The sequence below is a fragment of the Citrus sinensis genome, chromosome 9, assembly GCF_022201045.2.
Source record: "Citrus sinensis cultivar Valencia sweet orange chromosome 9, DVS_A1.0, whole genome shotgun sequence".
NCBI classification, from domain to species: domain Eukaryota; kingdom Viridiplantae; phylum Streptophyta; class Magnoliopsida; order Sapindales; family Rutaceae; genus Citrus; species Citrus sinensis.
The window spans coordinates 27,088,045-27,100,964 of NC_068564.1; the positions used below are offsets into that span (position 1 = coordinate 27,088,045).

Here is a 12,920-nt window from a genome sequence, read left to right on the forward strand (position 1 = left end):
GATTAATTTAAAATCGAAAATAAAAAAATGTATTAGACTATTAATTATTCGGGGACCGGGGACCCTCGGGGATCCCCTGTTATTATTCGGGGAGGGGATGGGGATTCTCTCAAGCAATTTTGACGGGGACGGGGAGGGGACGGGGACATATACAAAACATCGGGGATGGGTATGGGGAGATTGGTCCCCTCCCCTCCCCTCCCCATTGCCATCCCTAATCACCATGCAATACGGTCCCGCTTTCAGCTATTAGCGTAATTGATATTATGATATCTCTTGAAGTAGTAAATTTTAATGAATCGCTTTATGTGCCAATCCTCTTAATTAAATGTCATTAAAGCATTCTAAAATATTTCATCTACTCGCATTTATTTTATGTCTATAATGAAACTATTTGGTTATCTAATAATTGTTTGAAGAGTTTTGAGTTTAATCTTAATCAATCATTAGCACTAAATTAAATTTTATGAACAAATATAAGTTGGATACACAACCTATTAATTTTAGATCGTATTATTGTTATTAATGCTTTTCTTATTCATTAGAGGATAGAATCCAACTTCCCGATTGATTCTCGTGGCCTCAAATCAAGATCTACTCTCTACTATTGTTTAGTCCATTGTTGAGGGCATCCGAGGGAGATCCCACGTGGCCGTAGATGAGATATCCACGTGGCAATGAGAATTGGTCACCCTAGCACCTAGCATGTGTGCATTCTAGGCAATTGCATTTGGGAAGAAGACGAAATGTGCCCACATGGGTAAGTAGCGTTTTCTACTTGGTTCTTGAGCCAATAAAGAATATCTCAATTGATTAATATTATAGCCTTTACAATTTTTACGTAGATCTAGTTGGTTTTAGATAATTTATTCTTTCATTAAACCCAGATTTGCCACTAAATCAATCAATTTTGCGGCTATTAATCTTAATTATAAAAACAATTACGTCTTTATTATCGTTAGCACAACTAATTGACATTGCGGTTCGGGGTCAATGACTCAATTTCCCCTAATCTTAATGGATTTTTAAATCAAGTGGGCCAAACAACTTTTTGGGCCCACATGGGTTTGTGGGGGCCTCAAGAAGCCACCATTTACCATTAGTGAAACAAATGTCCAAGTCCTTTCAAGGGAAGGATATATACATATACGTGAGGAGGGTACAATGGATTGCAATAATTGTATCATTGTTGTAAAATGATGCCACATGAGTAATGAGTGTGACAGTCTAGACTCATTAAAATCGTGAAAGCAAAAACTTTTTTTTGTTTTTTATGCGTTGTCTTTTAATATTATTAGGAGTTTTCACATAGTAACTTTTTTATTTTATTTTAATGTTTCACAAAGTATTTAGAAAGAAAAAAAATTACAATTAGTATATCAAAAAAAAAAAATTTACATTTTCCATAATTATGCCCATAAACCACTAACCACCAAAGCCTTCATGATTATTGTTTTATTTTACTCTTTTAAAACAAAAACAAAAAAAACACTTGATTTTTCTATTTCGCTTACTTTTTTTCATTTTTGGGTTAGGTTAGGCAATTTGCGTTTGATGGTTCCCATGTTGAATGGAGACAAGTGGTCATGATCACACTGAGAAATAATTGGGTTCAAAATTATGATCAACTTGGCCATACCCAAATGAAAAATTTGTTATGCCCATTTCACCCACCCCTTGGTACTTATAACACATATAATAAAAGAGAAGTCTCTAGGATATGAGTTCTATGCAAGGGGATCCCAAAAATTTATAATTATTATTATTGTGATAAATCTTTTAATAGTGCTCCTTCGTTGGAGACATTAAGCGACCATAGATATATCCTACTTTTTGCTTTTGGACCTTTCAATGAGTTTTAAGAAACCAATTGGTGCCCACACATTAGAGTATGTGCGTGTCTCTTTTTGAGCTCGTCAGTTGGTTGCTCTCTCCTTCTTCCCAATTTTTTACATAAAAATTTAATCTTAATTAAAAAAAACCTTTGGTTTTAGAGCAAGATGTTAATTATGAATTTTAAGCATGTGGCTGCCAATATCTAACGACTGGAAAAGAAGCAATCAAGATAGCAAGAGCTACAGTGCCAGGATTAAGCCCATCTAGCAATTATGGGCCTCAAATAAGTATGGGCCACTTTTGATAAGAGAAGTTCTCATTCTTCATATGCGCATATTGATTGCCACATTTGAAGAAAGGTAGTGAATAGATTATTAAGAAAATAAAAAAAAAGATAGGATGATTATTTTGAGATAAACGCATTCATTTAATTTTGTATTCTCAAGTATGCAATGATATGAGAAAGAGAAACCACTATCTTGCAATTTTCAAATCAAAGGTATGTGTATAATTCATTACCCCAAAAAAAAAAAAAAAAATTACATTATTCAAACCTTAAAAATCACATCATTTTCATAGTTAAACAAAAAAATTTTGTTTAGATTTGTCTTAGGCATCAATTTAAGTAAGCATTACACAACGATAATGGATGAGATCAATTCAAGCCATTACGTCAATCACTTAGCTGGGAGCTAATCTCTTTACCGAATACATGCAAACTAAATCAGTTCTGGGATATTTATTAACACGTATTTGACTTGTTATCAATGCTTAGAATCATACTCAACAAAAGTCAAATTGAATATTTAAAGTGATTCGATAACTTACATTTAACTTTTTTATTAGGGAAAAGGACATTCAACCCCCCAACGTTTAGGAAAAGGGACAAAAAATCTCTCAACGTTTCAAAAAGGACTTATAACCCCCTTTCCGTTAACAAATACCGTTTGTTTTAACAGTAAATTTATTTTTAATTTTTAATTACTGTTATACCCTTATAATAAAAAATAATATATTAATTTGAGATATATCACAATTAATAATTTTTTAAAAGCTTAAAATTGAGATACAATTATTTTTTTGCCAAAATTATTTACTATAAATTATACCTTTCTAACAATAATAATATCGTTTTGATTCCTCAAAGAAAAAGGGTTTAATCAAATTTCATTTTATTAATAATAATCACATATGAAAGGTTTGATCATTAGAAAGGTATAATTTATAGCAAATAATTTGGCCAAAAATGTAATTGTATCTCAGTTTTTAGTTTTAAAAAAAATTATTAATTGTGACATGTCTCAAATCAATATATTAATTTATATTTATTAGAAGGGTATAATAGTAATTAAAAATTAAAAATTAATTTACTGTTAAAACAAACGGTGTTTATTAACGGAAAGGGGGTTATAAGTCTTTTTTGAAACGTTGAGGGGTTTTTTTGTTTCTTTTCCTAAACGTTGGGGGGTTGAATGTCCTTTTCCTTTTTTATTATATTTATTTTTTAAAAGATAGGGATAGTAATTCATTTTTTAGCTTCTATTTCCTCAGAATTTGAACTCAAGTAGTCATTAACAAAATATATATTGAAAATCATTAAGTCAAGCTTATAGTATAAGGGCAATACATTTAGTTATTTATTTTTTAAAAAATAAAAGATGTTTTACATTATTATAAGTATAAATTTACTCGTTACAATAAAACAATCTATTATTATTATTATTATTATTTTTCGAAAGAGCCTTCCAAAAACGTTAATATGCTAATATTACAGTAAATGATTTTATTTTTTTCCCTATTTTCTTTTTTAATTATACATAGGACCATTACACTCATTATGCTTAAACGTTTCCATTTATTTCAAGCCCAATGAGTACATAGCAGAAGAGATGTGAAATCAACAATCGTATTTACAAAGGCATGTTAGGATTATGTTTTGCTTCGATTATTCTTTGATTTGACCTAATATCGTTATGGCATTTAGACTATATATTTATCTATAATTTGTTTCATATTAACTCTCTCTTTTTAACTTAAGCGTAGCACACTTGATATTTAATTCTCATCTTCATTCATGCGACCAGTAATGTTTGACTTTAAACTTTCTGTTTAGTATTGGGGAGGCTTGTTGTTGTGGTTTTGAAGTGGAAAAAAAAAAAGAAGAAGAGATATATATATATATATATATATATATAGTAATTTTCTGATCAGGGATTTTAAAGTGCGGAAAAGATTTAAAACCACACGATTTTAAAGGCTTACAGTTAGGGGTGGGCAAATTTGGTTTGGATCGGTTTGAGACATATTCTCAAACTGATCCAAACTTATCGGTTTGAAATATTTTCAAACCGATATCAACCTAAAATTTTTTCAAACCGAACCGATCCAAACCGACTGGATCGGTTTGGATCCTCGGTTTGAGTTTATTAGCTAAAAGCCCACTTCTTTTATATTATTTTACCTAAATTATTATATTTTTTTTGTGTCCGTAATCCAAATTGATACCTCTTTTATATTATTCATATCTACTTTGATATCTACATAACAATTCAAAGATACATCCATACGAGTTTACAGTATAATACATCCTAATAAAGAAATTCTTAACCTGTTCATTCAAAACAAACTCACAAAATTAAAATAAACTTGAGCAACATTTGACAATTAAAATATTGTGCATCCTGTTCGTCAAAACTTATGGCCCAATTACTTTTGATTTGTCAAAATCTGCATAAAATGATAAATATAATTAGTTAGATTGCTTAACTTAGAATATAATGTAATTATATAATATTTCTTGATTGGATCGGTTTGAATCGGTTTGGAATCCTTCCAAACCGAAATCCAAACCGAGTGATGTCGGTTTGCAATCCAATAAACCAAAACCAGTTTTTTTACTAATGAAACCGATCCAAATGGTCGGTTTGGATCGGTTTGGATCGGTTCGGTTAAAATATGCCCACCCCTACTTACAGTTTTAAACCTTTAAAACCATGCAGTTTTAAAGCTTTCCCGCATTTTAAAATTCCGGACTGAAACATTTCTCTCTCTCTCTCTCTCTATATATATATATAATTGTTTACTATATAATTTATTGCTACTATTTAAAATTTACAGTAGCTCAACCACAATATTAAAATGGCCATAATTTTATTTAACTTAAAAGAAGTTTATCAACTAAACTACTGACACCAACAACATATATATAATGTTAATTGACTTATAATATTATAATATTTTGTGAATAATTAAGATGATTTTTTGCTTTATAAATAAGATATCAAGTGATATCATAGTGCGTTATTTGGGAAGGTTGATAATCCAGTTAGAGAAATAATGTTGAGACAGCTGCTATGATGCTGACATGGGCCATGAGATTACTAATAACCGCGGACTCGGTATGTTCAGTATTCTAATAACTAATAATTAAAATTAAATGAATCTATGCAAGTAAATGATACGTAGTGTAGGCTAAGTGCGTGATCAAATCTAGTATCCCACCACCTAATTAAACAAGTCAAAACAAAATCATTTTTGACCATTTTAACTATATTCCCTTCAGACTTTTCTTACTACAACTTTTTGAAGCACATAATTAAGTGTAATTATAAGTCAGATATGCTGCACCAAACCTGAATCTATTTGTTTTTAATTAGTCAAACACTCAACATGGTTTTTTTTTTATTTGAGTTGGTAGATTTGGAACACAATAAACAATTTGAATGGCAATATATTAATTAAGGAACTTGCCTGGCTCGTCGACATGCATAGAAAATAATAAATAATCACTTTTCCACTCAATGTAGAAAAAACTGAAAAATAAATATGAAAAGAATATATGTGACTGCTCTATCCACCACTTTATACCTACCCAAATTTCTATTATAGTTTAATTATTGATTCTTACTGTACAGCTATAAAGCTTTCAAATTTCGAGGATTTTTCAAAAGATGTTGGTGGAGAATTTGTTACCATATGAGTTGGAAGACTCGAATATGGTGGCAGAGGATCACCAAATTAAAAATAATTTATTACCCAGCATAAATATATATAGCTCGATGAATTTCTTATGTGCACATCATCTGTTGTTATAGATACCCTTAAGAATTTATGATGAGCTTTATTTATTTTTTTCCCTCCCTCTCCAATTATAAATAGAAGGGAGATTATTTGTTTCTCCATACTAAAATTAATATGTATTACTTACGTTCTACTATTTTTATAAGATCTAGTAGATGAGAGATAGTCAGTTTCTCTACACTAAAATTGGTACATATCACTTACCTTTTACTATTTTCATAAGACCCAATAATCTGTCTGTCACCATAATTTTACAGTATTACCTTCAATTTTTAAAATACACTTTTATTCATTTTTATTACAATTAAATAAAAAGATATTATTATTTTACGGCATCATAGCTTTTGACATATCACTTTACTACCAAAGTTTCCTGATAATTAATTTTTTACTGCTTAACATTTAGTTTTTATCATTTTACCACCAAACAATTAACTCCATTACTAAATTATTGATGTCAAAAGACTATTTTAGAAATTTCAATATATTCAATATTTTTAGAAGTTTCAAATGGTATAATATTTACAATGTTATCAATTAATTATTTTAGATATATAAAATAATCAATTTTAAAAAGTATTGTTTCTTTGTATATAATTAATTTTGTACTTTTAATTACACTTAGTTTAGGGATAAGATAAGCTTTTACTATAATTTCTGTTAAAAATTATGTTAACTTTAACGGTTTGGTGGTAAAATAGTAAAATTGAAATATTAAGTGGAAAAAAGTAATTGTCATAAAATTTTAGTAGTAAAGTGATATGTAAGAAAATAATAGGTGTTAAAATGATAATATCCCTTAATCAAATCATATAACTTGAAATTAAAACAAAAATATTTAATTACTAAAATAAGAAATACATGTTTTAGTGTGAATAAAAAAATAATAAGATATTTTTCTTGTACTTTTAGTTATTTTTTATATAATAAAGATATATTTTATATTCCTAAAGTCAAATATCAGGCAAATAGCTAATTTATCCCTCTTATCCTTTAAAATTGGATCATGATCCTCTCTTGATCTGAGCACTCCTGGTCTTTTACAGATCTTGTGCCACATATGTTCTAGTGTTAGTAGATGATTATAATTTAACTACTTTTTCTTTTTAATTTATTAGCCACCAATCATATTTAAAAAATTTATTCAAATGAAAATCAAATCTAAAGAGGATCCTGATCCTTTAAAATCTTGGTGTTATTGGGTCATTAGTTGCTATGAAAACAATTAGAAAGTAAGTAGTATATATTAATTTCATTAAGGAAGAAACCAGTAATCTCTTTAAATAGAATTGCAACTCCTTGGCATGCGTGTTTTTTTTTTTAATTGTAATACATTATTTGTCACGATAAGCATTTTGATGTATTTTTTTAATTCAGTCCTTGTGCTTGTATGATCCCTGCTTAAAAAAGGAAGTTATGTTCATTTATTTTCTTTTTTCAAAAAGAAAATTCAGGTACAGTTACATCTATTATAAGAAGAAAGAAAAAATGTAGTGGCAGCACAATTACTCATCAATCTTTTCAGTAATCAGGGATATTGGTTTACGAGTTCCAACCATTTTGAAGGTAATTTAGTCCAAATTTGATTTTATTACTGAAAAGAAAAATTACAAAATCTTCTCTTAGCTAGGTTGCATGTTTTGGGCCACGCGGCCACACCAAGTCACCATCGACGATCGTTGTAACTTGTAAGAGGAACCATCTGGAGTCTCGACCGTTGTAATTGGGTGCCACGTGTACAGAACCCACAAAGCAGGTGCAACATGACATAAGCTTTAGATCATTAATGCTGTCTGAAAAATGTCTCCCTATTTTTTGCTTTGGATTTTAGCTAGCATGCATTATTTTTATTGCATGGACATGAATTTGCTTTTTGGTAACTCTTAAGAGTTCGTGGAACTGATCTTTAGGAGCCAACCTAGGCTAGACCCACCAGGCCACCAACCGCACGCAAAAAATGAGTTAAAAACTTATATTAATCTAAATTAAACAACAAGCAAAATGTTATAATCTCTTCACTCGTCCATCTTATCGATCATTTTAAGATTCTAGGGCACTTCACAAAACAAGAAAAAGAAAACGACATGTTTATTTTATAATCACTATCTATGATTTGTTCAGCCGACTTTATAATTCTCTTAAAAGTCTTGTAACAAATTAAAAATGATCCAAAAAATATTAAAAATTAAAAAGAAAAATAGAACCGATATGCCCACCTCAATGCAAATCAAATAAATTTCGTCCATGCCGCTGCATAGATAGAAAACTGTTTGATTGAAAAGAAAAAAAAAAAGAATATTTATATTGGACTTGTAAAAATGTTAGTTAAAAGAGTGTTGGTGCCATTTTGCTACCTTCAAAATTTTTCTACGTACACGTGATATGGAAAAGGAGAAGATTGATGAAAAATTAAAGTGCATAATAATTAATATAATCATCTTCAGAGGATTTGCTGGCGAAAGTGCTATGGCACCTTGATGAGAGATTCCTTTCACCCGTTTGTGTTCACACTTACTTTAAGGTGCGAGATTCCGTCCCGAACCCTTTTCACACTTGAAGGCTTAGCCATCTGATTTTTTAAGCTTCGTGGCTCGGCTCGGCTTTGGGAGACGACGTCGCTCTTCAGGGCTTCCGTTTTGGCTGCGCAGGGCTGAACCGAACGCCTCCCCTGACTTGTATGCATCGTACTTTTTTGAATCCGTTAAAATTCCGAGAGGATGATATTATAATTGTTAGTCTTTTATTTTCATATTATTATTGTTATTCATTAAAAAAAATATTTCTAATATTCGATATGCTAGTTACCTGCCTTCGTGGACTGCATTTATTAATTCAAAGTTGCATATTTTTAGTTTATAGTTAAATATAATAAAAAATAATTAATTTAGTGAACACCCATATATATTTTGAAATATTAATATTTGAACTCCATTAAAATATTTTAAAAAATACTGTTCATTCTACAACATTACTATAGCTCACAAAACAATAGTATTGTAACAACAGTACTACATTGCTATTATTTCTGTTATGAAAATATTTTGTTGGTGGTTAGATATTATTTTTTATTTTATTATGTGGCTAGGAATGATAATCTATAATTAATATTAAAATTACAAATTAATTAGATAATGTTAGATGACAACATGACTCATTATAAAGTGGCTGCGATTGTCTGCTAAGTCATTACTCAAACCTTACCTACATAGAGAGTATAGCTAAATGCCCAAATGCCTTTGCCGCCATTACAAATCCAAGAGAAGCCAGCCAGCCGCCACCGACAGCTTGGAGCTTCTAAAGTCTCAACTCACATGGACAGAGCTGCAAACTAATCCGAAATAGTAGTTGATTAGGTCAACTTATCATCATCCGCCACGTCAAACGACAGCCCGTCCAACGTGGCACACAATTTGGTCTGACCCTTTCCCTCCTTTTTCCTCCCCAGCCCCCACTCCCCCTTTCCCCAACTCCCACTTTATTATATAAAGAACGCAAATCCCTCCGCATCCAAAATCCTGGCAAAAAATAAAACCAAAACAGGAATTGCCAAAAATAAAAATAAATCAAAACAAAAAATGGGAAATTGTATAAGGCACCAACACCAACCGTCGATGCAATGGGCCGGCGACGACTGGGGAGCAGTGGTGGAGTCGGCCAGCAATCACAGAACCGAAGAGGCAAAGCAAGAAGGGCTGCTGCTGGGAGGTGACAAGGTTGGCTTTATTACATCACCCACTTCTGCTGCTTCTTCTACCGAGATCAAGATCAAGATTACGAAGAAGCAACTGGAGGAGTTGTTAGGTAAAGCGGACGTAAAGGGATTATCCGTGCAGCAGGTTTTGGCCCACTTGATCAACGTTAACGTTAGTAGTAGTAATGATCGTTATCATGAGACGAATCAACGGTCATGGCGGCCGGCGCTGCAGAGCATTCCTGAAGTTAATTAGGAGCCTGATATAGAATCTTAATGAATCGTACATATGATATGACACCAGGGTTTTGTAGTAGAGTTAACGAGTAAATTTTGTCTAAATTTCTAACTCTCTCCCTGTCTCTGGTTTTTGCTCTGTATATAATAATAGATTTGTTTCTATCAATTTCCCCATTTTGTTTCTGCTTAATCTTTCATTAATTTTTACTTAATATTCTTGATTTTTTATTAACTCAGGATTGGATTACGATGGAGTTTGGGTGTGTTTCTGTGTAGCTCTGGTTTTTGCTCTGTGTATATAATAGATTTGTTCCTTTCAATTTCCCCATTTTGTTTCTGCTTAATCTTTCATTAACTTTTACTTAATTTCTTGATTCCTGATTAACTCAGAATTGGATTATGATGAGTTTGTATGTGTTTCTGTGTAGGAAACTTTTTTTTTTTTTTTTCTCGGTGGGGGATCTTCGAATTTTTTTTTTTTTAATTGTTTTGAGTCAAAATTTACTTTAAAGAAACGCTGAAATCACTCTATAAATACGCTGTTGATTACATATAAGGTAACGTTTGGTTGGCCACGTATGATCAAATTGTTTGTCAGTCAACGACTTTCCAACTACTAAAGGAAATATTGGTTGTCCATTAATAGGAAGGCAAGGCCACCTTGAATTGAATGTTTCAATGTTCATATATTAAATATTTCAAGAATTCAATCTAGTACAATTCTCTGTTGATAAGTACAAATAATTAAAAATTGGGAATTTAATCAATTAAGTTTGATTTTGATCCAGTCCACTCAACCTATGTAATGGAAAAGGACAAGATAATAAGACTGCCCATATGGCCAAAGTAGCCAAAGTTTGATTGATCCTCGCCTATGCTGCTACGTATTTGTCACCAGTATCTAATCAAATAAATGACTTAAGTAGATAAAAATCTATGACTAAAGAACTTGGAACTCTTCAAATTAAAATATTCAATCATCATCGCCATCATCAACTTTTCAAATAAAGCCTCGATTAAGTGAGGTAAAATAATATAAAGAAAAATAAAGTCAGTATAGGATCAAAGAGAGGAATAAACTAATTATGAAGTGATAATTTCGAATATTTAATGATTGATGCCGTAAACTTTCATTTTGTGGGTTTTACCTGATGATTGTCCTACTATTATGACTCTTTTTGCTCGGGAGATTTCCATGAACGGACGACACACAATGTCTTCTTTTATAAAAAATATGGCATGTCGGCCACGTTTCGTATGATGACTGACGGAACATTCATCTCTTTGATGGAAATTGACAAATCGTTTAAATGAGATTATTATAACATGATAATGAAAGAACAAGATGAAGAGAATAATGACTTCAAAAGCCGACTTAAAATCATCTTTTATGAATATAATTCTGCTCGTATGTATGTTGGTAATTTATTTTGGCTGTTATCTAGTCTTTCCTTGCTTAAGCACCTTAATGTGGGTGGTGTCTAGTGAGAGCCTCATCAAAGCATTTGATTAATTGGTTAATGGTGACAGATTAATTCACTCCCTTCTTCACTACCCATTACAAAAATTTTCATCCCTTTTTGCACTAGCGATCTTTACTGAACCATTTAGGTCGCAATTTGATTTCAAGTTGGACTTTTGGTCTCGTTCAATTGTCCTCTCTCTTGATCTTATAGTTTTATTGAATTTCAGGGTCCAATATTCCTTTCATCAACTCCAAAACTTGACTTCTTCTTAAACATCTTTATCTCAGGATAATGATTTCAATTCTTCAATACCTAACTGGGAGAAAAAGTTGGTCAGGATTGGATTCCTCCATTTCAGCTTATAGAATTAGCCGATTATTTTGATTTGTGTAAACTAAAGAATTTTTGGAATCATTACTAGTACGTTTGGGAAATTTGTTCCCCAATTTATTTCCTTTAAATCCTTCTCGCAACGAAATTCATGGGGAGATACCAAAATTTACTTTACTTGATTTCATGTCCCGGCCAATAATTTATCATGTCCATTGCCTCTTAACTAAATCCTAAAACACATGGACATTCGGTCCTTCCAAAAATTCTTAGTCAGGATCTCTTTTCCAATTTTTTTTTTGTTCTAGAATGAATTACGGAGACAAATTAAGAGAATGCACAACTGTTGGATGCATAGGAGAAAATTGTTGGTTTTGAATTTATACAGTAATAATTTCCCTTCAGTAGCCTCGGAGCAGTACCCGTGGCTTCGAGAAATTGCACTGAGTTATTAGCACTTGACATTACTGAAAATAAAATTGTAGGAAATATTTACTCTTTGCATGCATCTTGGCTGGTCATAAATACGCTTTCTGTTTATGGTCGCCCGAATTCGAGTAATAATAGAGGTACGAGTGGTGCTTAGTGAATGAGATTTCTCATTCCTCTTAAGATTTTTAATTTTTTTACAATTGAAAAAAGTTTAACATGAGCGCTTTCTACCTGCTTAGTGTTACATTATACGTGCTCAGTCGGGATTTTTAACAAATTGGAGGATCAATAAACAAGGATGATATGAACCACCGTTGCCGTTGCTGTTGCTGGTCCACTCTGTTAATGCAGATACAAAATGCAACATGGAACCCCAAAGGCCCAACTCAAGCCTGGATCCTTTAGCCTCCTTGGACGTCCATATAATGGTAGCCCCATTCACCAGCTCATGGCCCCTTATCCCGGCTTTGAATAAAATTGGACGTCATGTCGGAGATAATTTTGAACAATATGACATGTCGTTTATAAAAAAATAAACGACGAATCGTCTAAAGTATGCATACACTGTACGATTGTCGGTTATGTGAAATATATTAAATGTCACATCGGATATATTTTCAGAAACGAATCGTGTCTCAGCAAAAAGTTGAACGACCGGTTTCGTTGCGTCCGAATGATGGCACTGATTGAATTTCATCAGTCGTGGATTCCATCCAGCTTGGCATTTGGAGCATCCAATTGATTTGCATTTGTTACTTTGCTTCGTCACCGTATATCAAGGCATATACGACATGCATATCTTTGCATTTATTTTCTTCATTTAGAAAAAAAAAGAGTTAAAAATA

At 31.7% G+C, this 12,920-nt stretch overlaps 1 protein-coding gene across 1 annotated transcript; it reads left to right on the forward strand.

Moving 5' to 3' along the window:
- Positions 1-9,400: 9,400 nt before the first annotated feature.
- LOC102620634 (hypothetical protein) lies at positions 9,401-10,013 on the forward strand. The gene has a single exon (XM_006475123.4). The coding sequence runs from the start codon at positions 9,492-9,494 to the stop codon at positions 9,861-9,863; it is 372 nt and encodes a 123-aa protein (XP_006475186.1). The 5' UTR covers positions 9,401-9,491; the 3' UTR covers positions 9,864-10,013.
- The last annotated feature ends 2,907 nt before the right edge of the window (positions 10,014-12,920 follow it).